The following is a 25,988-nucleotide window of genomic DNA, read 5'->3' as shown; positions in this document are numbered from 1 at the left end:
GATGTCAAAGGCTGGCTGCTTTGTCTGGAGGGAAACATTGCTGTTTCCCGGAGCAAGGCCACGGGCTGGGGTCTGCATGGTATGAGCACTGAGGCTTGTCCTTCCTTAGCAGCCCGTTTGGCTTCTGCCAGCCCTGAGGCTTCCTGGGATATTAGCAAGGTGGCAGTACACGATGTGACACGGGCTGTTGCCTGTGCCCCCTGTCTCAGGTAAAGGGTCTAGGGCATTTCGTCTGGAAGCGAAGGAGCTTCTGATATAGGAAAAACACTTACAAAACAACAGTGTTGGTTGAGACAATGTATTCTACTTCCTTGGTCCACGGGTTCATGAAACTGAACCATCGACTCCGCAGTGTGATGAAAGAACCATCTTTGATTTTAAACTTATAGCAGTTAGTTGTAATCTTTTCTCTTGTCTGTAGAACTGAAAATGCAAAGAAACCATGAACAATTCTGCTTCCTCAGATCAGGGGACAAACTTCCCAAACCCTAAGTGCATCAGGCTCTGATGCCACTGCCCTTTAATAAACCTCGGGAGCTGGCACTTCGGAGAACAGGTCGTTTCTGAGGGGCTGGTTCAGGGCCCGTGATTCATTTGGGAATCCGTCCTCATTTTTCCGAGTGTGTGAACTGAGGGCTCCAGGGAACACGACGGGCTGCGTGACAGGCCTCCACTGGGAGTCAGCTGGGCGTGAGCACCAGCTAAGGAGCAGGCGCTCTGCGAAGGGGCGGCGCTCTTTTCCTGTCACACAGCCCGAGGGCTGGACAGCATTTTTAGGACATCCGAGTCCAGGGAAGTCACTCACCTATTCAAACCTACTCTTTTGTGCAACAGACACGTAACAAGCCTCTTTCAGGTGCCAGACCCTGGACACAGGAGACAGGATAGGACACCTGGCCTCAGGAGAGGAATGAGAGGCAGCTGTGCAGGGGAGGAGACTGGAGCCTTGAGGGATGATCACAAGTTTGCCAAAGGAGGGAGGGGACACGAGGCCTGTGGAGGAGTGGGGGTGGGGGGGCAGTGAGACAGTCCGGTCCGTGTGGCTGCAGCACACAGCCTCTGCAGGCGAGGATGCGGGTGGGCAGTGGTGCTGAGGAAGCAGGTCGGGGCCAGGAGGTAAAGGTCTTGAATGCCTATAAAAGGCATTTAGCCTTCAGTGTAAAGGCAGGTAGGTTTGTACTGACAATGCGATGTCACCAGGGTTAACTATGGAAGACGGAAGATGGACTAGGGGCAGAAGGCAGACTGTGGTAGCCTGTCAGGAATCTATCACAATCATCAGGTGGGCACAAGGGCCTGACCCAGGGCAGTGGAGGTGGCAAAGGAATCCCCTTTGGACATTCACATCTGAGGTGAATGAGCTGGTCTGGTGGACAAAGAAGTAAAGGAAGGGGTTCAACATGGGGCCGTGCCATCAATCAAGAGGCAAATACAGGCAGCAGTGTAGGATTTTATTTATTTTTAAAGAGTTTATTTATTTATTTTTTGACAGAGGGGAAGGGAGGGAGAAAGAGTGGGAGAGAAGCATCAGTGTGCGGTTGCCTCTTGTGCACACCCTACTGGGGACCTGGCCTGCAACTGTGATGTGCCCTGACTGGGAATTGAACCCGTGACCCTTGGGTTGGCAGGCTGGCACTCAATCCACTGAGCCACACCAGCCGGGGCAGCAGTGTGGGACTTTATGAAAAAGAATTAGAACTGTTTGGGCCATACTAAATCTTCATAGGGTCCGGATCAATCCTCTGGGTAAAAGATGCCTTCCAGAAATTAACCTGGCATGCGTACAGAAAGCTGCTGGGCAGTCAGGGGCGGGTTATCTGTAAGGGGATGAACAGGACCTGGGAGCCTCAGCCTCCTCTCGTCACAGATATTTTGGCCTCGGCTGAGACTCCTGGGCGGGCTGACTCCCACACCACCGGGGGCAGGTTTCTCTGGAAGAGTGTGCGGACTAGTGTAGAAGCAGGGGGGCATTTTAAACTTACGATCCTTTGCACAGCCAAGCTTACCTTGCCTATGACATTCTGCGAGATGTCCTATGTCATCTTGGTGAAAATATTCATAACATGATGTGCCTAGAAGTTCTTGTGGTAAATATGCCAAAATAGCCGTTGCCCTGGAAGGAAATATTAAAAGAAAAAAAAGCCAGTCAGACAATAGCATCTCTGCAGTGGGTGACCCCTGCTATGGCCAGTGAGAACAAGGTCAAGGCTAGGTGGCTATTCAGAGGGCTTACTCTGGAGATTTCATTTATTTATTTAATTCATGTAACTGACACCAAGGCTATGAAAACGGAGGGAAGGGAAGCAAAGAGGCCTTTCAAAGGGGCTGTTATAACAAGAAATCAAATTTAGGAGGTTTAGAAATGGTAACTATATTAGTGAGATAAAAATGTGGTTGGAACCTAAGCCCTGGGGCAGAATTTCTCCAAGTTACTGCCTGCTTTTATCAGGAGAACCAAACACCAGAAGCTCCAGCAGCAGGAGCCACAAGGGCCTTGGAAAGCGGCCGTCTCCTTTCCCAGCATTTAGTGACTTTCAAGCAGCCAGAAAAATGACTAGCCTGTGTGTATGCTTAAAGGGCTGCAAGAGCAGTGGGAAGCCTGGGATCCCTGGGTCTACCACCAGTCAGTGCGAACCGCGCAGCAAGCCAGGCCTCAGGTGGGCCCTTGGTTCCTCAGCCGTGAAAGGTGAGACTGGACCGGACCACTGCTGTCCAGCAGGACTCTCTGTGATGATGGCAATGTCCTGTATCTGTGCCATTAGCCTCATGCGGCTGCTGAGTACTTGAAATGTGGCTGGTGAGCCTGAGGAATTTCATTGTTCATTTTATTTAATTTTAATTAATTAGATTAAAACTTGAATAGTCATATGAGATTACTGATTGCCTGAGGCCCACACGCTCTTCCCAGGGCCTGGGTTCCAGAGCCCAGTCACAGGAGTGGTCCTCGAACAGTCCACAGGTGCTGTGCCCACTGTTTCTCTTTTGGCTACAGACACCAAACCAACCTGCTAAGTGCATGTGGCTTTCTACATGACAAGGAATGAGAGAGAAAAATCTCTGTGTTTATGATGGTATTCTGATGATAAGTCTCATTTTTTAGCAGAGATCTCCACCACTTCCTTCTGTTTATTCTCAGGAAAGACAGCAGATTGTCTCGGCTTTGCTCAGGGTTGAAAATCTTCCACTATTGTTCAAGAGCAGCGTGTGGACACTTACCTCTGGTCTACAAAGACGAACTTCCCATCTATGGCGTGCCGAGAAACATACTCCATAGATTTCACCCTGATCTCCCCATTCACCGGCTGTGGCACCACGTGAGAATGCAGCCGTCCTATCGCAACGAGGCAGCTGAGGTTACACCCCTCGTTGTCCGGTTCATTGTCTTCATCCAGCCCCATCTTTGTGGGCGGCCAGCTTTTCAAATAGCCTGTGCTGTGGATTGTGCAGAAGCTTTTTCGATCGGCTGGAAAGCAAAGTCCATGGTGAGTGTCAGTGTGGCTTTGGGGTAAGGAGGCATGGGCAGCCTATGATGGGCGGGAATGTCGAGAGGAAGTCAAATAGTTAAAAACAAGGCCTTACTCTCCAAAACTGAGCATCCAATGAGAGAGGAAGACTGAAAAATAACTACCATCCAGTGTTTCACGTGCTTAGTAGAGCTGGTTAAACCATGGGAGGAGCATGTAGTTCTGCCTGGGGAAAGGCAGGCGGCCCGGAAGAACCCAGTAGGGTGTGGAGAAGGAGGGACGAACACTGGCTGTGGGACTAGGATGTGCAAAGGCTGAGGATGTGCAAAGGCACAGAAGTGTGTCCTGTACTAGAAAGGCAGAGGGCTCTGTCTGGCTGAAGCGGAAAGGGGTGGGGGGGGGGGGCTGGGGGTAGAGTTGGAAAGGCAGGCTGGGGGCAAACTATAGGGGCCTTGGATTCTTTGCTAACAATTGTGTTAGTCTTTTCTGACAGGAAATGGAGAGCTTCCAAAGGTATCTGAGCGAGGAAACAGCAAAATCAAACCAGGGTCTGGATGCTCAGAAGCAGAGGGACAGGTAAACGGAAGAGAGGAAAAACCAGAACAGTCACACAGCCAGTGACACTGAGGCCTGCGCTCTGGCCGTGCTGGGAGGAGGAAGCAGGCGAGGATGCAGGAGAAGCTTCTGAGAATTTGTGGGAGTTGGTGTGAACATCCAAAAATTTGGCATGAAAGAAAGCAAATGAAGACAACTCCAAATTTTTTGGATTGAGTGGTTGCTGGAGTAAGTCACTGACTCCGGGAAGAGAGTTATGCGTCAGAGAGGAAGGTTTCACTTGGGGGCACTGGAAGTGTGGAGCACCTTCGGGTTTCAACAGTAAAGCAATCCTTTTGGAGGGTTTACAAGCACTGGGTCTGTGCTAATTGTTGGGAGCTCTGGAAAACTAATCATGTTCCTTAACTTTTCTTCAAGAGCAACAGGAACTATCCAAGGGTCTCAAATAGGAAACTGATAAAAAGATATGCATTTAAAAAGGTCATTCTGGCTGTTGTGTAGAGAGATGGCAACTGTGAGGAGCCTACTTTGCAAAGACTAGGGGAGAGCTGAGCATAGCCATGGTCCAATGATAGTGATAAACATGGAGGTGGATAAACACGTAACATCTGTGGCAAGATTTCACGACTGGGGGTGGGGGGTGAAGTGGGGTGAGGGTGCCTCGCAGGCTTCTAGTATGTGCAATTCAACGGATGTCGGATTACGTTTTGGTTTACTATTTGTTTCTGCTGCCATTTACTTATAGCAAAGAGAAGATAAGGTGGTTGCTTTTACATTTACTATGTTTGAGGTGCCCTTGAGATATCTAAGTGGGTAGATTTAATAAGCAGTTAATTTATGGGTCTGGAATTCAACGGAGAAGTCTGGGCTAGAAATATAAACTTGGATGTTACTGAAATATAAATGGCGGTGAAAGCTAAGGGAGTACACGGTGCCACCTATGGAGGGAGAGGAGATAGAAAAAGAGAAGGTGGCCCAGGACAGAAGAGGGGCCAGCTAGAGGAACCAGGAAGAGAGCCCAAAGCAACCGAGGATGGGAGAGATGAGGAGTATGCAGTTTCCCAGAATTCTAGAGAAGAGGAAGATGGAAGGAAAAATGAAAAGTGACCATTGCATTTAGCATAGAGGTCATTGGTGAATTTAGCAAAAGTAATTCTGATGGATTGGTGGGTTGCTTAAGAGACAGAATAGTGGATGGTAGTGTTCTTTCCCGACCAATCACAGACAATTTAAAGAGAGGAAGCCTTCCCACAAATCTCGGTCATCATGGCAACACATCAGGCTTCCCAACATTCCCTGCTTCCGACTGCCCTACATTGTCAGTGGGGGTGGGGGGGGGGGGTCGGGTGGATTGGCAGGTAGCGGGGTCCTGGCTGCAGTTCTGGAAGCTGCCACTCTGGCCAGCTGGCGGACACTGGCCAACACCCTGCTGAGGGCGCCAGTGCCGCAGGCAAGCCTCCCTGTAATGTGCTTTTACAGATCTGTGAAATGGTTACCTTTTTTCTTTGAGCAGGTGGAGGGGAAATCCTTGTCTTCAACCTTTACTGAAGGCCTGTTACACTTCATCCTACAGAAGAAAGAACGTCGTGCTCCAGAACATAACCGAGATGGCCCAGGGGTTATATCTGTTTTAACTGGAAGTCCAGCTGCAAATCAACACACAAAATGTGATAAACTGAGGGTAACGTCTGTCGGGTTGGGGAGTGTGACCTTGAAGAGAGCCTCTTCTTTCCTAACAATGACGTGAGAGTAACATTTCTCCTCAGTCTAGGCCTTAAAGGACACAGGAGGGAGAGGTGTGTTGCCTGGATGAGTTTCCAGATCACAGAGAATGAAGCCACTGGGCGAGTGGCCTGTGTGCCCCGAGGGACAGAAGGAAATAAGCTCAGGGCTCCCATGCAGCGGAGTTCATGGCTGAGAAGGGGAAATGGAAGTTCACCACGAAAAAATTTAAAGCAACGTGGGGCGATGTGTGATTCGTGCCAAACGAACGGCAGAAACCACCCGTGTTTTCCAGAGGAGGAAGGACTTGGGCGGGGCCTGGAAGGACGGGCAGGCTATAGATACCGAAATGGAAAGGATGGAGCAGAACACCCTTAAACTCTCAGCCCGGGTCCTGGGCCGCATTTTGGGTCTGTGCTGTCCAGTTCAGGAGCCACTCACTACGGGCGGCCGCTGGATGCCTGAAATGCAGTTATTCTGACTGGAGTGTGTGGTGTGAACACTCACAGGATTCCAAAGACTTAGTACGAGAAAAAGTGAAAGATTTCATTCTGGATTTATTCGGTTAAATAAAATATAGTACCAAAATTAGTTTTACACTTATTTTTACTGTTCTTAATGTGGCTACCAGAGATTTTAAATTGCAAACGTGGCTCCTATTTGAGGTTGACATTATGTCTGCACTGGACTGTGCTGGTGGAACCAACTGAATCAGCGTCCGTGGAGGACGAGCACTGGCCGTGACCCTGACGGACACACCAGCAGCTTGTCACGGCAGCGCATGTCTGGGGGCACAACCCACTGCCCACCCAACGGCAACTGTCAGGGCACAGGCTGTTGTTCAGGGCTCCTCCTGGGCCTCCCCCTGCAGCCTGCCTCCCACGCTGCCACCTCAGGGGTCTTGCCCAGAGTGCCAATCTGGACCTGTCCCACCTAGCTCAGAGCCCTCATTGTGTCCCCATGGACAAAAAGGTCTCCATATTCCAGCCTCCCCCTCCCCTGCATGTTTTGTTCCAGTAGCACCAAACAGGCCACACGGCGGGGGCCACTCTGTGGAGGCCACACCTCTGCTCCCACCCACAGATCATTTCCTCAGCTGGTTTCCTCTCTTCCTCACCTGGCAAACATCAATTCATCTTTTCAAACCCACGTTGGCTGTCGCCTACTTGGTGAGGCCTCTCCCCGTGCCCCCATGAGAATGAATCATTCGTTCTCTATGGCTGTACCTATTATGCAGGGAGCTGTCTGTCTCCTGGTCTCCAGGGCTACACACTAAGGGCTTTACAGGTAGGGACCAACCACCATTCATCTTTTTCTCCTTAGGTCACTAAACTGTTGCAAGGGCCAGGCTGTAAAGGACAACAAGTACCAGGAACTGCATTGTACTTTTAGGAAGAAGAAGAGTGCCTTAATGACAAGCATGGTTTAAAGGAGATTCCTTTGCTGGTATTTACCTCCAGGAATTACAATGGGAGCTTGGAAGCAGGAAACTAGTTAGGCCACATCTGCACTGGGCCAAGGTGAATACCAACCTTGACATTGTGCTTAGATGTGCCAGGAACTGTCCCACATGCTTTATGTATATTAACATGTTCAATCCTCACAATAACCCAATGGAATAGCTACTATTTTGCACATAGGAAAGCTCAGGCACAGAGAGGTTAAGTAACTTGCTCAAGGTCACACAGCTGGTCACTGGTGAGGTCAGGAAGTGAGCCCAGCAATCTGACTGCAGAGCCCACACTCCTAACTGTTGTAGTGCACGGCCTCCCGAGGGACTGAAGGAGAAGAGACCGACAGGGGCCGCACACAGGAGGCCCAGGAGAGAGAAGGTCAAGACAGAAAGCTGGGAGAATGAGAACAGTGCGTCCACTGCTTCAAGAAGGAGACCAGGAAGGGAAGCTGATACAATGAGGAACCACTTCCATCAAAGAAACATTATCTCTATATTTTAAGTTTTCTAACTTTTGTGAGGCTGCAAGTGTGCACCCCAGATAAACAGATTATTTCTTTTTCGGGGGAAACAAATCAAACTTGTGTGAGCCCTTTAAACTTAGGAGCATACAACAGGGGATTTTCTGGTTCTGAAAAAAAAATGACTAAAAATCAGAAAGAATCACAGTAGCTGTTTTCCCTCTCAATGAATTTGGACGCTGAGGTCTTTTTCCTCTGTGTAAAACAAAACAAAGACAAAGACAAAAGAATGTACACGATTCCACTTAGCCGAAGACAGCACCTGTGGCCCCGGTAAAGGGCAGAGAGGGAGGGACCCAGAGGCTGAGACCACGGCGCACGGTCTGCGGTCTTCGCTCTGCGCTCAGGTGTGAGCGGGGTCCCGAGGAAGCAGCAGCCTTCTCTGTACTCACTTTTTGCATCTATGAGTCGCTCCCGGGGTGCTGTGTCGGACGAGGAGAGCTGCTCCTTGACTTTGGCAATGTCTTTAGGATGCAGGTAGTCAAACAAGCTCTGACCAATCAGATCATTCTGTGGGGATGAACCATCAAAAATGAAGTCAACAGCATGCAGAACATAAATCATCTAAGTGCTTTGCCTATATTTTGTCTTTTAAGTGTGACAACTGTAAACACTCCATATATGCACATGTACACACATGCAATCACTTTGCCTAGATATGGACACAATGAATGAGGCATCGGGAGTTTGCTTGTGATAGCACACGAGGAAAGGGGCTCGATTAAATAAATAGTTCACGCTTCCCAGAGGCGAGGATCTTTCGGCTCTGGGTGTGCCTTTTCAATTCCGATGCCCGCGGAGTCCCTTCTGAGACTCCCAGCGGGGCGGACTGTCGGCAAGGGCTCTGTTTTGAGCCCCTTTAAGCCTCCATACCCTATCCTGTTAGCAGAGACAATAAACACTTCCTCTATAACTTTCTTATAAGACTAGATGAATAAAACACTCGGAAAACATTACATTTACATGAATTCTAATGCATACAGGTGTTATTTTGACTCTAATTCCTCTGTCTTATACAGTGTTCATGCAACCACCAGCATGCAATGAGTGAAGGAATGAATGAGGGGATGGACACAGAATAAAAACTCTAGGGACACAACAGGTGAAAAGCTGTGCCCTGGAAGCTTTCATAAATGTTTATCTTATTTGATCCTACTGACATTCATAGAAGGCATGGACCATTACAATCGGTTTTTAGAGGACGCTGAGGTTCCACAGAGCTGGTAGTCACTGCAAACACAGCATCACAGTGGCGCCCCACCTCTCCTGTTCTCTGGCACTGCAATACCTGCCTACCTTTCTCCCCACCCCTACCCCATAGTTGTAGGGGATGGATTTTGCAGCCATAAGAAAGTTAAAAAGCTGCTGCTGAGATCAGAGCTGAACCTTTCCAATGGCAGAAACATGGAGCACACATATATTAAAAAATTTTTCTAAGTTTAAGTTCATTTCCCCGTTAACACGCAGAGAATTCTCTGGAGGAGGGACTGGTGGGAGACAACAGACGCACTGCATGTGTGACTGGGGCACGTGACTGCTCTGACAGGGGGTGGCCTCTGCGTGGCCGCGCCACCGGCGGGAGCAATACCTGGCTGTAGTTGAGGATCTTGAAGACAGACTCTGAGACAAAGAGTATCTTCCCTCGGTCACATCCTACGACAAACAAAAATCCATCTGCTGCCTAATCAGGAGAAATGGATAATCAATTTATCACACTTCAAGGAACATGACTGCAATCACTCTGATAGCAAACAAGGGCTGGTGTTCTAAGTACCCAAAGCACAGGACTGCTCTCTCAGCGGTTTCACGGGCGTCCTGAGAACAGGGAGCTTACAACAGATGCCTTATGAGAAAAGAAAGATTCTGCCCAAGGCAGATCTATGTACCTATACCTATGATCTGCTAACTACAGGGGAAAGTCCAATTATGTAAATTTTATTTCAGAGCAGAATTTAGCTTAAGACATTTCTTTTGCACTGAAGTCCAGAGAAGTCTTATTTTATTCCTCTGATTGAACAACTCTATGTACAATCCTAGCATCTGAGATGAGAAGAAAACTGTAAGGTCAGAATCCCCTCTCCAACACCTCGGCCACCATCTTGAACACCTCCATTTTCAGGGAGCACTAGAACAGTGGTTCTCAGCATTTGGAGCAGTGTTTTTTTTTTTTTTTTTTTTTAAGATTTTATTTATTTATTTTTAGACAGAGGGGAAGGGAGGGAGAAAGAGAGGGAGAGAAACATCAATGCCTCTTGTTTGCCTCCTGCTGGGGACCTGGCCTGCAACCCAGGCATGTGCCCTGACTGGGAATTGAACCAGCGACCCCTTGGTTCTCAGGCCAGCACTCAATCTACTGAGCCACACCAGCCAGGGCTGGAGCAGTGTTTTTTTGTTTTGTTTTGTTTTATGCTGACCATCTGGGTACGGCTGGATCACTGGTATTGTTTTACCTCCCACTTGTGCCCCACAGTGATTCTAACGTACACAGGATAGAAAGCTACTACTCTCAAATATTATCCTTTAACCCAGGGCGAGGCTGTTCCTAAGTGAGGTAAAAAAAGAAAAACAAAAATTTCCCCTTAGATTCTTCTTACCTCCTCTTCCCTTTATTTTTTATTATTATTTTTAAGATTTTATTTATTTACTTTTAGAGAGGGGAAGGGAGGGAGAAAGAAAGGGAGAGAAATATCAGTGTGTGGTTGCCTCTCACACGCCCCCTACTGGGGACCTGGCCTGCAACCCAGGCATGTGCCCTAACTGGGAATCGAACCAGCGACCCTTTGGTTTGCAGGCAGGCGCTCGATCCACCGAGCCACCCAGCCAGGGCACTCTTTACTTTAAATACAAATAAAAATCTAAAGTGCCAAACAAAGACAGATGTAGAGACAGAACAGTGTTTGTTAGAGAGACTGAGCAGATAACTGCCAAAGCTCTAGTATTTGTCTCCATGTGTGTGATTCCTGGCCAAAGCTTTTCAGATGGACAACTACTCGACCCCTGCTGGGGGAGTCCTAGTGACCAGGAACCTCCCCCCCAGTCTGACATGCACTCACTCTTTCCTCAGCTCCCGCAGTTCCAATACATAGTGGGGCACTATCTTGCTTTATTCACTAGCGCTGTCTGCTCTTTGGAAAAGCAGAGAAACTCCATTCTCTTTTCCACAGAAAGGCCCTTGGGATATAGTTTAATTCAAAGAACTAGGAAATGAATTCACGTGCCAGAAGGTTAAGGAATGGTGCATGCACCTGTGCTGGGGAAAAAGGCGTGAGAGAAGCTGGTGGGCTACCTGGTGAGGCGGGGGCTAGGAGCAACCCCTTCCTAAGTTAGGCCTCGAAGCTGGTCCAGGGGCAAGGAATGACAGTGAGGGGGAAGCGACTTTCTAAGCACCATCTGCTGGAAGCCTCATTCTGTCAGAAACGAGGGTATTAATAACTTCCTCATTTGCCTTGCAGACAATCTTCTATCCCACAAGAGAAGTATTTTGAGGCCTTTCATTGATGAAGTGGTGAGGTAGGAAAGGTTCCTGGGAAGAAGGTGACTGTGACACTCTGACATCTGGGCACTGACAGGCCTGAACAGACGACACGAGCCAAGTAGAGTCAAACCCAGCCAGGGTCTCCCAAGGCCAGTGAGCACAGTCAGTGCAGGGCAGGCCCAGGTGCTCGGGCCTGCTTCACTGGGCAGATGGACACCATCAGGGCAAGCGGCAGGGGCCGCGGGAACAACTAGAGAGCAGAGGAGTGTGGACACCAGAGCACTATGGGGACACCGGAAAACCAGGGCCTGGCTAGCTCTTGGGTAGGACAGTGTTTGTAAATAATCCAGAGCCTGGGCGGTCTGCCTGCTTTTCAAACTGCGGGGAAGTGGAGTATCTAGACACCACACGCCTGACACACTGTTCACTAAAGATCTAACGGCACTGAGTAAAGCTCACAATCAGTCAGATTTGCATTGATGAGGAAAGGAGAAGCGCAGTTCCTGCTGCCAATCTGTTCGGCCCTTGCCCGCTGTTGAGGCAAATTCCTGGGAACTGGGTACCCGGAACCAGCAAGGGATTGGGCGGGACTTCACAACCCCTGCAGCGAGCCGGAGAAAGAAGAAAAGGGTCGTCAGGGAAGACGGACCACCCTGGTGGTGTGTGAAACAAGAGCAGGGAAGGTGAGTCTCAGATGGAGTGTTTAGCCTGAACAGCACTGAAATCCTTGTTATATACCCTACTGAGTGTGAGCGTGTGATACGGAATTAGTTAGAAAAGCAGCAACAAGAAAATTACTATGCATCCGTCACTATAAAAGGCTCTTTATATATTTATATATATAAAACAATTTATAAACATTTTTTTCTTAAAAACATCAAATTACCAGTACCAGTGTGGCAATCAAGACCAGCTACATAATTTACAGGTTCTGCACAAAATGAAAATGCAGGGACTCTTACACAAAAAATTGTGATTTCCAAGGTGGCGACGGCAGAGCATTAGAACCAAGCACTGGGCCCTGTGCGACTGCACAGGTCACAGGCCCCTGACGCTGGGCCTGCTGGTTTCTCTAGGGACGCAGCAGACAGAGCTTACAGCTGCAGCTGCTGAGAGCAAGGACATCTGTTAGGAAGGGGCTGGAGAGGTGAGGGCAGAGGTGGGTCCGAATAACTGTGCCCCAAGAGTGGCAACCAACAGGTCATCACTAATTTGCTAGGAAGCCTTGGCCCCACCCAACATGCTGAGCAGTGAACATGCTAGGATGTTCCTAGAATAGTGCCACGCTTATACAGTAAGTACTAAAAAATGTTTGCAGAATTAGGGAATGAACAAAAATGAAAGACACAGAAGGTATGCCTAGCAGATCTACAAGTCACGTGAAGCCTCAAGGGATTGCTAATGACAAGCTAGAATGTGGGACCATCCAAGGAATATGTTTTGGCAGAGATAAAAGAAGTGAAAAAAAAAATGAACTGCATCTATCCAAGCTGGCAAAGACCTGGCCTAACAATAAGTCACGTAGAAGTGCGTTGGGGAGGGGCAGTACTACAGCTGCCCAAAAGGTGGCACCAAGGTGGCTTCTGTGGCAAGGGAGGGGCCGAGCAGACCACAGGTGAAGTTCTGTTTGGGGCTGTGAGAGCCACTTCTGGGGGGAAATCCAGCAAACGGATGTGGCTCTGGACAGTGTGTGTGGCAAATGCTGCCAGGGCCAGGCCCGAACCGTGTCTCCCTCTTGCCTGTGTCCGCTACAGAAGCTGAGAAATCTAAGCCCGGCTCTGCCACCTGCCCTGCACCAGGGGAGACCAGGCGAGTCTTCACAAGCGGACGTCTACTGCTGGGCTTCCAGGAAGCGGGTGCATCCTTTCCTGATGGAAAGGACCACTGGCCTAAAGCCGCCTCTGCCCTATCTTCCCTGGCACAGACATCTCGCTACACCAAGGAAGCGGCTGCACCGCTAGCCCAGCATGGTTGTGTGCGAAGACCAAGAGCCTGGCTCCTGCTGACCTCACTGGGGCACTGCACTGACCCATCACTGCCAACCCCAGGACCAGCCATACTTGAGAAACAAAACCTGATTTGTCACAACATTATCAGCTATGTTTCCTGTGCTGTGCTTTACATCCCCATGACTATTTTGTAAGTAGCTATCAATGGTCCAGTGCCAGCTGGGCACTGGAAATATCAGGGAGGACACTTAGTAAAGTATATGATTGGCTGACCACTATGCATACACCTGAAACTAATGCAAAATAATACTTCGTGTAAACTAATTAAAATTTTTTAAATTAAAAAATGAAAAATAAAAAAAATCCTATTGCTCATCATGTCTTCTGTTCCTTGCAGTGGAAAGCTTTCCAATTAATACAGCAGGTCATGAGGGGAGGGGCAGAGAGCACTGGAATGAGTAGACGGGCCGGCAGGAGGGGGAGGGGAGCCGGACTGGGACTGGACGGTGCTGACACGCAGGTCCACGTGGAGGCGGATGAACGCCCGCTCTGCGGACGGACATCTGCTCACACAAGGGAGCCAAGATTCGAGAGGGGCCTTAGCCAGCACGTCAACCGGACTGTGGGGGGCCTTCCAGTTACGCTTTTCTGTTTTTCTTTTTACAGTTCTTGCAAGGGGACATATTTCTGAATTCCATTTCTTTCCCTTCAGTTGGATCTCACTTCACCGGGGACGTGCCTTGGAGCCCTGCGCAGACCCAGCCCGGCGAGTCCGCGCTGCACGGGGCGGCCCCAGCGGCCTCTCTGCGGAGGCAGCAAGAGGAAGGAATGAAGAGCTGCAGTCAACCGAGTGAAAGCGCCACCCCTTCCATTTATTCTCCTCGCTGGATCATGAAGTCCCTGGAAGTTTTGTTATTTTGAAGGGATTTTGGTATAAAGATTTCAGTGGGTGTTTCTGTGCTAGTGGTTAAGTGAGAATCAGAGAAATTCTCAGTTGTTCTCAGTTTCAGTCCCTTTCTAAAACCTTCCTGCAGGAGTGTGATTCTTAACTACTGCCTGTTTTTAACAAGATCCTGCCTCTTCTGATTTAAAATCACAGGAGCACAGACCTCTAATTTTTGCTGACGCAAGGGCAGAAGAGGAGGAAGAAGGTCTCGGGAAGGAATGTGAGGCCTGTCCAAACAGTAAGATAAAGAGGAAGTGGGCCTAAGAGAAGTTCAGTGTTGAGACATCAAATTCCCACATGCCGGTATCGAACTCTGACATTTGTGAAAATAAATATTGTGTAAAACAATCCCATAATTGCAACATACCCTGAGAATGAGGTGTTTCAATTCATCATCTGACAGAAAGGTTGGTTTGTAGTTTGCTTCTGTGTATGGGTTAGTGGCACCTTGGGGGGAAAGAGAGAAAGAGTTGGCTCCCTTTATATTCGGATGATGCCTCAGCCCACTCCACTGCCTCACCCCTTCCAGCCCAGCCCCCACCACCAGGGCCTGGCACTTTGCCTTCTTTTTCCTTAACTGAGATAAGGTGAGACCTGGTTCTAAACAGAATCCTGTAATGCCTGAGAGAATTCCACTGAAAAGGGAACACTGTTGCCCCCAGGAGACTTCACGGGCCTGCCTGTGTCACTATGGGAGACACCGAGAGCAAACAGAAGGAAGTTACACATCCGCCTTGAAGAGAGAGGGCTGCTCTAGATGCAAAGCAGAGAGGCCAGCAGTCCCTGAGATCGCCACCATACATGTCCTTGGGCAATCACCCAGTCTGCCAGGCCCTGAGTAAACGTGCTGCAGAAGGCATTTAGCGTGAGTTCCCCTTCATCAGTGGTGAGGTAAATGAGCCCGGCAACCCAGAGAATTGCATTGCTTCAGAAAATGCAACTCTAGCTCCTGGGACTGAAATGGAGCAAGACTGCAAGACCTCTGTTTAAACGGCTGTCAACCCAGCATCGTTCAGAGGCACACTAACTTATTAGAGAAAAATGCCAGCAGTAGACAACTTGGAATCTGCAGAATGGTTAGGAGAAGAGTGAAGAAATAACATGAAACGGGTTCATAACAGTCCAAAGTGCCACGGGGAAGGAGGTGAACAGAACGCGTCTGTGACTTTCAGAGCAACTAGCAAGGCACAGACGACGGGTCTGCACCCCTGCTGTTCGTGACAACGCAGGACCTGCCACTCTTGTCCTTCCAGTGTAATGGAAATTGTCTTACAGTAATTCAGTCTTACTGTTTTAGCTAACATGAATTTTTAAATGCCTTCTCCAAGCACAGGATACAACAATTATATTTTTGAATAGTGATCAAAAGTCAGACAAAACCAGCTACTTCTTATTTCTGGTGGCTTTGTGGAAATAACAAGATGCAACTCTCTTACCACACAGCTCAGAGATCTGACTGAGCACCCACTTTCCAACTCCCTCAAATAGTTCAAGGCGAGCTATGGAAAATTCCAGGAACAGCAATCACTAGAATGCCCGATATGTCTCAGATTTCTCTTGTGGTTGGGATAAGTCACTTCCACATCTCCGCCTCGGTTTTCTCAACTGCGCCGCACTCAGAAGAAAAACACCACCTCCCTCACATGGGGCCCCGCCAGCTTGGGGAAATTCCAGGAGGACGCCTGTCGGTGTTCCTTCCTGACCACAAGGAGGCAGCGAGGAGCGCGGACCAGCGATGCCTCTTCCCAGGAGCCAGGACAGGTCTTCCTCTTAGCCACTGACACCGACCTTCTGGTCCAGCAATGTGCCTGCATTTCTGATGTTTATCACTGCAAGGGTGGGGTCTGGGCCCACATGTCTGAAAGACGGGACATCAGCGGCGTCCTCTCTGGTAAGCACGTGGTCTGATTACACGCACACGCAGACACATGCACACGGCCTCTACCCTCTGAGGGCGCAGGGCTGCAAAACTGCGTCTTGACACTCTCGTAAGCTCAATAATCACTTTATTTGGCATTGACTCTATTGCTGAAAATTACAGGCGTATTACTCAAGGCCACACATTTGCAAGTCATAAACAATGCCCTTAGGGACTTAGGAACATGCTAGGCAAGGGTGACCCATTTGTGAGCAAGGGCGTGAAGGGACAGTAACACCTGGGATCTCACCTCGTAGTGTTTTCATGTGCTGGACGGCCATCCGGAGCACGGTAAGTTTGTCCAGTTTCCGGGACATAGCGTTGCACGTTGGTACCAAGGAAGCCAATTCATCAATAAAACTGTTCATTTTGTCCCGACGCCTTTTTTCAATTTGACTGTGAGCTTCCCTGAACAACAATATGAAAAATAAATTCCATGAAATGTAACCCAGCACCAAGGAAACAATGGCAAAAATAAGTTATACCTGTTCTCAACAGTCATCTGAAGAGGCAAATCTAGAATTTGCAGATTATTCTAAACTAGACTTTTCTACTAAAGTCATCCAAACAGTGGCTTCACTGCCAGGTCAGTATTAGTTAGTTACTTTTTAAACTTTTTTTTAAGGCTTACCTCAGCCTTAAAATTAAGGAGAAATGTTACAAAAACTGTCTTTTCAGAGAACTGTATTGTTAACTTCTCATTTCTTTTCCTCTCAGCCTCCGTAAAGCTGGATTTTAAGGTGGGGGCAGAAGACAAAAAGGAGGTGGAGGTTTTAAAGAGCAAAACATCCGGAACAGTCCCGTGGTCCCCTGTGAGCTGTCTCTGAGCTCTGCGAGGAGCCTGCTGTGTGGCCTGCGGGAGATGCACTGACTGAGTCGCCAGGTAGCCACCGCTGCCGTCCTTGGATCAGACACGACCCCACATGGACACAGCAGGTGCGACACCTGCCCCCGCAACTTCCTCCAAAGACTGTCACGTTCCTGCCTGCCGGGAACTGCTGCCCACTGAGGCAGCCTGCCGGCTCCACGGGCACGCACTCTTCCTGACTGGTTTGCACCTGCCATTTGTGACTGTCCCCCTGAAGAGGTGCATCCATGGTGGAAATGTAGTTTGCTGCTGCTGCCATAGCAACAGAACCCTGAAAGCCTCTGCCAAGGCAGGTCTGCCAGAGGAAAGCTAAAGCCTCAGGTCAGCCAAAGCCTGCAGCCCTTCATTCTGTGTCCTGACACAGCCCCACAGCAGGAGGGCTGAGGACCCACGTGGGAAGGGGTTGGCAAGGGTGGTTGAGGAAGGAAGGATCAAGTTAGAGAATCTGCTCAATGGAGCAGGGCATCCCTCCTGTCAGGCTTTCAGCTGCAACTCACAGAGCAATAAGGGCCCCTGCAGGGCGAGGTGCAGCCCAGGAGCCAGATCACTGAGCCAGGTCTCCTCTGGGGGCCCTGGAGTCAGCAGGGAGTACCCTGCCGCAGACTGGGGGATCCTTAGCCGTGACTGATTTTCCACTCCCTCCAGAGTCCTCTTCCGATGACACATGCTTAGACAACAGAGTGTGGGCAAGCACAGCCTGGGGAGAGTGAGGGGCGGAAGGCCACACCAAGCCACAGCCTGCTGCCCCCTTCTTTATTCACTACGGATGTGGCAGTGTCAGAAGAACTGTTAGACAGGCGCAGACACACAGAGCCCCCAGGACCGGGATAGTTCACACACAGAGTGAGGGCCCCTCCTTACCTTGCATTTTTGATCCTCCCTTGGTGCTCTGTGTATTCTAACCTGGAAATAAAAAAGCAAAAGATGAAAACACAATCCCCTGGACAGTATAACTAATGGTAAAGTTTACATCTTTGCTTTCTTCCCTATTTAATTAATTTTCCTGTTTTAACCCCTGTCAACTCTCTACAAACACATGAATGCTGGTTGTTAGCCAAATTGGGGGCTGGAGGGAGACGACCTTGAGCCCACAGGCTCAGAGCCTCCTTGCTTATCCCCCACCCGGAATACGGGTGGAACCTGCACCCAGTAACAGAATATGCAATTATGCAAGGAAATGGCTATAAGGACACTGAAGTTCAAATAACTAGGTTTGTGGTACCTTCCATGAGGGTCATCTTTGTCTGTGTCCATGCTTTCCCTGAAAAGAAAAAAAAAAAAACAAGAGAACGTGATTATCAAAGACATAAAAAATGCCTTCTAATCACATGTGCAAGGCTGTCATTTATCCAGAAACCAACAGTTAGAAAGCTTAAATAGCACCGGATTGAGTATGGATATATAACAGTCAAACAAATAAAGAAAATAACTTGAAACTACTATAAAACTCAAAATGGTTTTCCAGATTATCAAATGAAATTTATACATAGTCTCAACAGAGTTTCCATGTTAACATATTTGACTGTGTGAAAATTGGGAAAACATAACACTTATGGAAACTCTTAGTTAACCGGATTATCCAAATAACTATAATACCTTGTTCCCTCACCGTTCTGGATAAATGGAGTTTATTCATTTGCAAAGCACACCAAGCATCGAATATCTGTGCAGACACATGTATTAGATTGTGCAGAGACCGAAGTGAGGAGGGGAATCAAAGTACCAACAAAGAAGCACCGAGCAGAGTCCTAAGGCGGCTTTTCAAAGGCACTGCTGCCCAGCGTCTGGTCTCAGCGAGGTGGGGAACCCTGAGGACCGGGACAGAGGGGAGGCCTGGGGCAGAGGGGCGTGGAGCTGCCTGGCTGCAGAGGGTGCTGGGGTCACAGCGTAAACCTGCCTCCCTTTATCAGACGCCAGAAATCCAAGTGGCATCGTGTGCTTCAGTAGAAAACAGACTGACATTCTCCGAGGAAAGGGTTCTAAATCCCTCCACCCAAGGTCACAGCCTTCTTCAGCTCCTAAATGTATCAGGCAGGTACTGACTTCTACCTGAGCCTCTCCTCTTTCTCCTTTATCTCATAAAAAAGGAGGAATTACACCCTCCATACAATGTAATTTCAAGGCCAAAACCATCTTTCTCAGCAGCACTGAGTTGCATCACGGGCATTCTGGAACAGGAGTTCCCACTAGGTGTCCTGGATTTCCTCCCAGGCAGAGAGTTTCTTGAGCTAGACCTCAAGTCCAGAGAAAATCAGACAGGCCACACGGGCAAAGGAGAACTTCCCCTCCCCTTTTGTCCAGACTCCTGTCTGCTTACTGAGGCCAGAGTGATCGTCTAGGTGAAGAGAAGCTCTGCCAGACTTTAGCTGTGGCTTTAGTACATCAAAAGTATACAGAAATGGGCTACAGTGGCTTAATTAATAGGGTCTCCATGAATTACAAGAGATCTGCAAACGGGTCCCTGAGGGAAACCTGAGGGTCTTGGGTGGTGACAAGGCTGGAGACCACAGAGACCATGTCGGTGGTCCAGAGAAAACACCTGCTGGTCCCGCTGCTGGGAAGTCGCTGCTGCGAAAGGACGCCCTTCTGGGCCTCACACCCACTCTCCAATCCCTGGGCGTTTGCTCTCTGCATCTTCTGGGATAACTTACATATTAATCATAGCACCTCCTAGTGAGCCTCTGACCTCCAGCCACTGTGCTCCCCACATTCGACCTGTGAACTTCAGCAGAAAGGACGTCTGCTGTAGGGGGGACACCTCCTTGGAGATCTTCCCTCATTAAACAAAAGCAAACCTCTTAAGTGGGCATTTGGGTAAGACTCCACGCAGATGCCTCAACAAAGCAAAACGTGCCTTTGGATGTTCTGCACACACTGCCTTTCTCCCTAGGTGTCTGAACAGGCATAGAAGGGTTGACTGTAAGTGTGAAAGTTTACTTACTCAAAAGAAAAGTCATCAAGTCTAAAAAAAAACACAAAAATACTATTTAATATCACAGGTACATACTAATTTCAATACTACTTAAGGACAATATCAATGCTCCTGTCCTCTTTTCAGAGATGGCCCCTACCTAACTTATTCTGCAAATGCTCATTAAGTGTCTTCCTCAGGGCAAGGCCTGCAGGCAGACCTCTCTGAAACCACCAAGGTTGCATCCATGGATTTTAGCCATCTTGCTCATAGGAGCAAAGGAAGATAAAGGAAGGGGTAAAAGGCAAAACTTGGCTTCAAGACTCTTCTTCTTCCCTTGATACGAAACAACTTGAGGACAGAAAGGGGGAGTAAATGCCTCAGCAGTGCTGCAGGCCCCCCACTACGCGCTTCCCGGGGAGAGACAGAGGAGAAAAACCAGCTGTGTGGCCACCTGGAGTTGCAGCATTCATGCCCATCCCTGTCCACAGAGAGGGTCCCTTCTCCTGGGGCCAACAGTAGCTGGCCCATGGACATTCCACACCCGTGAACTGACTGACACCAAGTCCAGCCAGAGGAGGTGAGCCTAACGGCCTTACTGGTAGTCGGTGGAGCTGCCTTTCCGTTTGCGGGTGCAATCCACGGCACCGGTGCCGAGGGGGCTGGAGAGGAGGTCGCTGGCGCCTGGGGACATGAAATCACTGATTGTTGAAGAAATGTCCATTCTCTGGTCCGCCATTGGAGGTCTGGAATTGGTACAAGGAGGCACAGAGTCGTGTTTATTTCTATGTGCTCTTCTGAAGTGGTGGAGCTGTGAAGGGATGGGGTGCTTGCTTACAGCACAAACACATCTCTCACCCAGCTACTGGAACAGGGACTTGGCAGGAAGGGAAGAGCATCGTGCTTGCTTTAGGAGTTACTATGGTCATCTAGGCTCGCCTCTTTGCTTTTCTGATGAAAAGCCCACAGAAGCTAGGCTGGGGCACGGAAGCACTAAATCAGAGCCCACGCTGCAGCCCCGTGCTGCTCTCCGAGGGGCCACGTGTGCCGGGTGTTCTCTGACAGTCAGCTCAATGGAATACATGTGATTTACTTGTTATCTTTGTAGTTTGTTACAACTTTTGTAAAAGTCCCAGGGAAGCAGAAACTACACCTTCTCAGGCTACACAGGGTGGGGCAAGAGTATTTTTACAGTTGTTCATACGAAAATAATACAATAATTAATAAATAACAATGTAAGAATAAACTCTGTTTCACATACAAATGTAAACCTACCCCCGCATACAACGGTAGGTATACTTGTAAACCTTCCCTGCCCCATATACAAGGTCTGACCTGGGAATCAGGAAAATACGATCACTTTCTATCAACGGCCCAGACAGAGCCTGTCCCTTCTTCCCCTGCTGTCCTTTCATACCCAGCATCCCCTGCAAGGGAAACCTTGCATAATGAAATGAAGACATTACAAGTATATTTGCAAGGTATTTTGAGAATTTATATTTTAAAACCACAGTGAGCTGGCCCGAAAAGGAGGCTAACAAGTACCTTACAAGGAACTCCAGCTCCAAACCAAGTGGAAGAGGTCCGTGGGTGGCCCTCGGCTGGGGGTCCGAGCTCCAAATGGCGTGACTGGGGTGGTCACTCCTTCTCTCGGGGTCCAAGTTTCCTCATCTGTGAAGCAGTACATAAGGGTGAGCTCTTGCTTTCACAGTCACTATCATGCCCATGGACTAGAGAACCAGGTGCTCCTGGTTAGGAGTGCACCACATTTTCACCTTCCCAATCACCTGCTGGAGGGAACATCTTCGTGCATAGATCTTCATACATTTAAGCTGTCATCTCTTAGTATAAATTTCTAAAAGTAGGGCTCACAGAGCAAAAGGGGACGCACACTGTATGTTTTGTTGCCCCCTGAAACACTGCACTCCGGAAAAGCTCCAGTAATTTGTATCCTCAACAAAAGCTCCTGTCAAGCTGGAGGTACAAACTAACCTCACTGTTTTTACTTGTACTGTAAATCACTACAGATGGTGTTCCTATGTCACAGGCATTTCTCTGTTTGCCTTCTCACGTCCTATTTTTCTGTCTTCAGTACCTACGGGCCTCCTAACTCATGTCCACCTGGGCACCTGAATGGGGTAGGAGAAAAACGCACAGCAAGCTCACTGCTCTTACCTTCAGTCCGCCCCTGCTCACCTCAAAGCCCAGTGCTGCCCAGCGGTCCCGGGCTCCCTGCCCCATTCACTCTCCCACTCTGCTGATGAGGACTCCGTACTGTCTTTTTTTCTCCTCAAACCCCCAGCATCTTCCAGATCCTCAGTCTCAGCCAATACCTTTGCTTTCTACTTCACTGAGAAAGGAGGCCAGCCACCATAGCCACCAGCCTACCTAGATACTGCTGGTTAGGACCCCACACTGGGCGTGTGCTGGCTTCATCCTCTCTCATGACTCGAGAGAGGAGACCATCGCTCCAGAAGTCTCTCCTGGACCCCAACCTGTACCATCCACTTCCCCATCTACTGGACCATTCTCATGAGGATCAAAACATGTTGTAACAACTCTCTGTTGGAGGGAAAAAAAACTTTGGGTTCCATTCCTCTCTAGCCATTGCCCCATTCCTTTCCTCTTACTCTCCATAAACCAACTCCAGTCAGGTGTTTGTCCCCACCGTTCCAATAAGACGGCCTTTCCTGTCCCCAGTGACTTCCTCATGGCTAAACACAATGGCTGGCTTTCCATTCATTCACCCTCGATTTGACCCAACAGAAACATCTGACAGACCTGATTTATGTCCCTCCTCATTGTCTCTTGTTTCAGAGATGCCACCTTCTCCTGATTTTTCTTCAGTGGCATCGTTTTTGGTCTCTGTAGCTGGTTCCTCCTCACCTCCCCGCTATCTGAGTGAGGGCCCCACGGATGTCCTTGGACCCCTCCCTGTCTGTACCCATTCCCTAGGAGATCTGTCTGCACTATCTATGCTGTTGATACAATGCCCAAATTTACGTCTCCCGCCCGGACCTCTCCCTGCATTCCAAGCTCGTAAAACCATCTCCCTGACACCTCCACTTGAATTTACAACGGGGACCTCCAACTGAAACACCCAGAACCAAACCCCTTGGCTCCCCAAGCCCAGCCTCAGCCGTGCCCGTGTCAGTGCTTCAGTCCCTCTGGCTGCTCAGACCCCAAACCTCTAAGTTACTCTTCCCTCCTCTCCTTCTTTCACAACCTGCATCCAATCCGTCACAAATCCTGTTAATCCAATACTTTTTAAAAACCCAAAATTCACCCACTTCTCCATTTTTCTCCTGTATAATATTTCTGCTCAAATATCACTTTATCAGTGAAGCTTCCTTGAATGTCCATATAAAATAACCTCCTGACAACCCTCCCTAACCACCCCCACCCTGCTTAATTTTTTCCATAGCCCTTACGGAAATGCAGTCTGTGGTAATCTACTCCTTCCTTTATTTCCTCTTCACTAGACTATAGCAGGAGAAGAGCTGGGACTTCGTTTGGTTTAGTGCTTGTACCCTCTGTACCGGGAACACTTCCTAGAAGTACTCAATAAAGAGATGTTGAATGAATAAATTTGTGTATTAGAAATGTATTCTTTGTTCATCATAGATGTTGTAAATATTTGTTCTTCCTTTTTCCCTTTTAACTGTGTTTATGGTATTTGTATGATAATAAAAGTGACATTTTAAAAAGTCTTTTCTCACCCAGCTGGTGCAGGCCAGTGGGTTGACCACCAGCCTGTGAACCAGAAGGTTGTGGGTTCAATTCCTGGTCAGGACACATGTGTGGGTTGTGCGATGGGCAACGAATCAATGTATCTCTGGTACATTGATGTTTCTCTCCCTCTCTCCCTCCCTTCCCATTTCTCTAAAATAAATAAATAAATCTTTTTAAAAAAGAAGCCTTTCTCATCCCCAAATCATAAAAATATTCTCTTTACTGATTTGGCCTGATTATACATTTCAATATCTGGTAGAAAAAATCCTTTCTCTCATTACTCTTTATTTGCAAAAATGTCCTGGCTATGCTGATTTATTCTTTGAGAAGCACTTTATAATCATTTAATCACGTGAAAGGCCCCACCGGGCGGCTGCCGTGGTTGTTACGTTATTCCTGACATTAAGGGAAGTAGGCCGGGAATGAGTGAGTGCCCTGCCCTCGGGGCCTTGGCAAGCCCGGGCTGCGGCTGGATGTGAGCGCCACCGCTGGCCCACCCTCCTTTTGTGACCAGCCGGAGTCTAGCTGCTGGACAACTGCATGAGGTGGAATATTCGAAGTCTCAGGGCCTGGGAGCAGATACTCTTTCTGAAAGAAGAACCACCGTGGAGGTTGCCATGAGTTAGCAAGGCAAGGGGGAAGGCAGGGAAAGCAATGATTTAGTACCTGAAGCCACAGTTCCTCGACCTCAGGTCCACCCTGGGAGGCGTAAGGAGCCACTGGACTTGCTGGTCACCTCAAAGAGATTTTCATGTTTTATAGTTTCCTTCCAGGCAGTCAGCTTCTTTCAGAAACCTACAGTGGGGCCACAGGAAAAGAACACGCGGACAGGTCACTTTGGGGTAAATCAGTTTTAAATCTCATATTAGCTGAGGGAGATGGGGGAGCTAACTCATGACTCCTGATTACAGGGAGCACCTGGACGGCTCACAGCCCATCTCTCAGCTGCCAGTTAAACGAAACCACAAACACACGACCCCCTCATATGTCTGTGGTTTAGTTTACCAGGAGATGCTGTAGCAGGGGATATTTTCTGTGAAACAATGCCTTTTAAATTACTAAACATGGATTTTGGACATGGCCTTAGCAGAAGATAATTTTATTTTTCATTTCTCACACTGGGTCAAGCAGTAACCACAGTGAACTTATTGAGTGCGCACTCTGCATCGAGCCCTGTTCTTACTGCGTTACATAGACTGACTCAAACCTGAAAACAGCTCAGTGAGGTAGGCACTGCTGTGTTCTCCACTTCACTGATGAGATGGCTGAGACAGAGGAGAGGAGCTGGGCAAGGTCACACAGCTGGAGTGGCGGGGCTCCAGGGGCCACGCTCATTGCCGACCACGTCACTCAGCTCTCCCAAGTGAGGTCAGCTAGCTAAACGCAGACAATGGAATACAGTCTTCAGAAAACATCAAGCCAAAACAATATTCCAGCAGAGCCAACGCTTGAAACATCTTAGCTTAAGAACCTCAAGTGCATCTGTGCACCCACAAAGCTGAGGGAGAGATGAGCTCTGAAAAGGTGCCCCCCGCCCATCTCCCGGCGACTGGGAGGAAGTGGCTCTCGAGGGAGACCAGAGGCGCAGCCCGGCTCCTCCTCCTCCTCCTCCTTCCCCACTCGGCCTTGAGATGGCAAAACCCGGATTTTAAATGGGGCCCTACCGGCCTCTCCAAAGCAAGAGTTCTGGTGTTTCACATTCCACGGGCTAATTCTTGTCATCTTGGGACTATCTTTGTCTTGATTGTTCTAAAGGTCTTTGGATGCATATCCAGGAATAGAACTGATTTTGTTCTCTCAATTTAGTCCCCTTTGCGGTCTGACTCAGAAACCTTCACTGTCCAACTCTGACGATCCCAGTCCCCAGGCCTGCGCTAACAACCTGACCAGGAGCCCTGGACTTCAGCTCCTAAGCCTCAGTTGACACAGCAGTGGCAAATGCAAGCGCAGTCCCCAGGTAAAACCGCTAGAGGCAGGCTTACCACTTGTGGTTCCTTCTAAGTCCAGTTCCCCGTCCAGGTCCCACACCATCCTCCAGCCCCCAAAGGAGCATCCGGGGATCCATGCTGGGCATCCTTCTCTCTCTCCTTCCACACCTCAGACCCTCACGTGGCCTTCCAATGGATGGGTCCAGCCACGTCCCTCCATCCCCTGCTCATTGCCTCCATCCAGGCTGCTCTCCTCTCCAGCCTCACCCCCTCCTCAGTGGGGTCAGTGATAGGACACCCCTTGCCTTCCTTGTTTAAAACACATCACTGGCTTCACTGCAACAGGCTGGGCCAAAACACTTCATTGGCTTCTGCTCCAAGCCTTCCAGATAAAACCTCAGACTCCCCAGTAGGAAATGCCAGGCCACCGCCATGGTTTGCTGGCTCTCCAGCCCAACCTCCTCATCTGTTGCCGAAAGCTCAAGGTCACTGATATAAATTCCCAAGAACACATGGCCTCAGCTGTGCCCACGTGGTCCTGCAGGC

At 49.0% G+C, this 25,988-nt stretch overlaps 1 protein-coding gene across 6 annotated transcripts in view; it reads right to left on the bottom strand.

Moving 5' to 3' along the window:
• Window positions 1–25,988, bottom strand: part of ARNTL (aryl hydrocarbon receptor nuclear translocator like) — a 109,107-nt gene that overhangs the window by 12,365 nt on the left and 70,754 nt on the right. For 2 of the 6 annotated variants that reach the window (XM_045825789.1, XM_045825791.1), the window contains 14 exons: window positions 24,181–24,309; window positions 21,328–21,453; window positions 20,382–20,528; window positions 19,813–19,833; window positions 18,094–18,132; window positions 17,733–17,774; window positions 16,254–16,411; window positions 14,453–14,532; window positions 9,304–9,396; window positions 8,108–8,225; window positions 5,516–5,665; window positions 3,217–3,463; window positions 2,007–2,113; window positions 273–423 (listed from right to left, as the gene is read on the bottom strand). In XM_045825789.1, coding sequence (XP_045681745.1) covers window positions 273–423; window positions 2,007–2,113; window positions 3,217–3,463; window positions 5,516–5,665; window positions 8,108–8,225; window positions 9,304–9,396; window positions 14,453–14,532; window positions 16,254–16,411; window positions 17,733–17,774; window positions 18,094–18,132; window positions 19,813–19,833; window positions 20,382–20,521 — 1,346 coding nt within the window. In that variant the 5' untranslated portion in view covers window positions 20,522–20,528; window positions 21,328–21,453; window positions 24,181–24,309. Of the gene's footprint in view, window positions 1–272; window positions 424–2,006; window positions 2,114–3,216; window positions 3,464–5,515; window positions 5,666–8,107; window positions 8,226–9,303; window positions 9,397–14,452; window positions 14,533–16,253; window positions 16,412–17,732; window positions 17,775–18,093; window positions 18,133–19,522; window positions 19,549–19,812; window positions 19,834–20,381; window positions 20,529–21,327; window positions 21,454–24,180; window positions 24,310–25,988 lie in introns of those variants that run through there. The other 4 variants (XM_045825793.1, XM_045825792.1, XM_045825794.1 and 1 more) reach the window with 4 other exon arrangements.

Source organism: Phyllostomus hastatus, unplaced genomic scaffold (assembly GCF_019186645.2).
Source record: "Phyllostomus hastatus isolate PE091 unplaced genomic scaffold, TTU_PhHast_1.1 phas_scaffold_585, whole genome shotgun sequence".
In the NCBI taxonomy this organism is placed as follows: Eukaryota; Metazoa; Chordata; class Mammalia; order Chiroptera; family Phyllostomidae; genus Phyllostomus; species Phyllostomus hastatus.
This window is presented reverse-complemented; position numbering and strand designations above follow the sequence as displayed.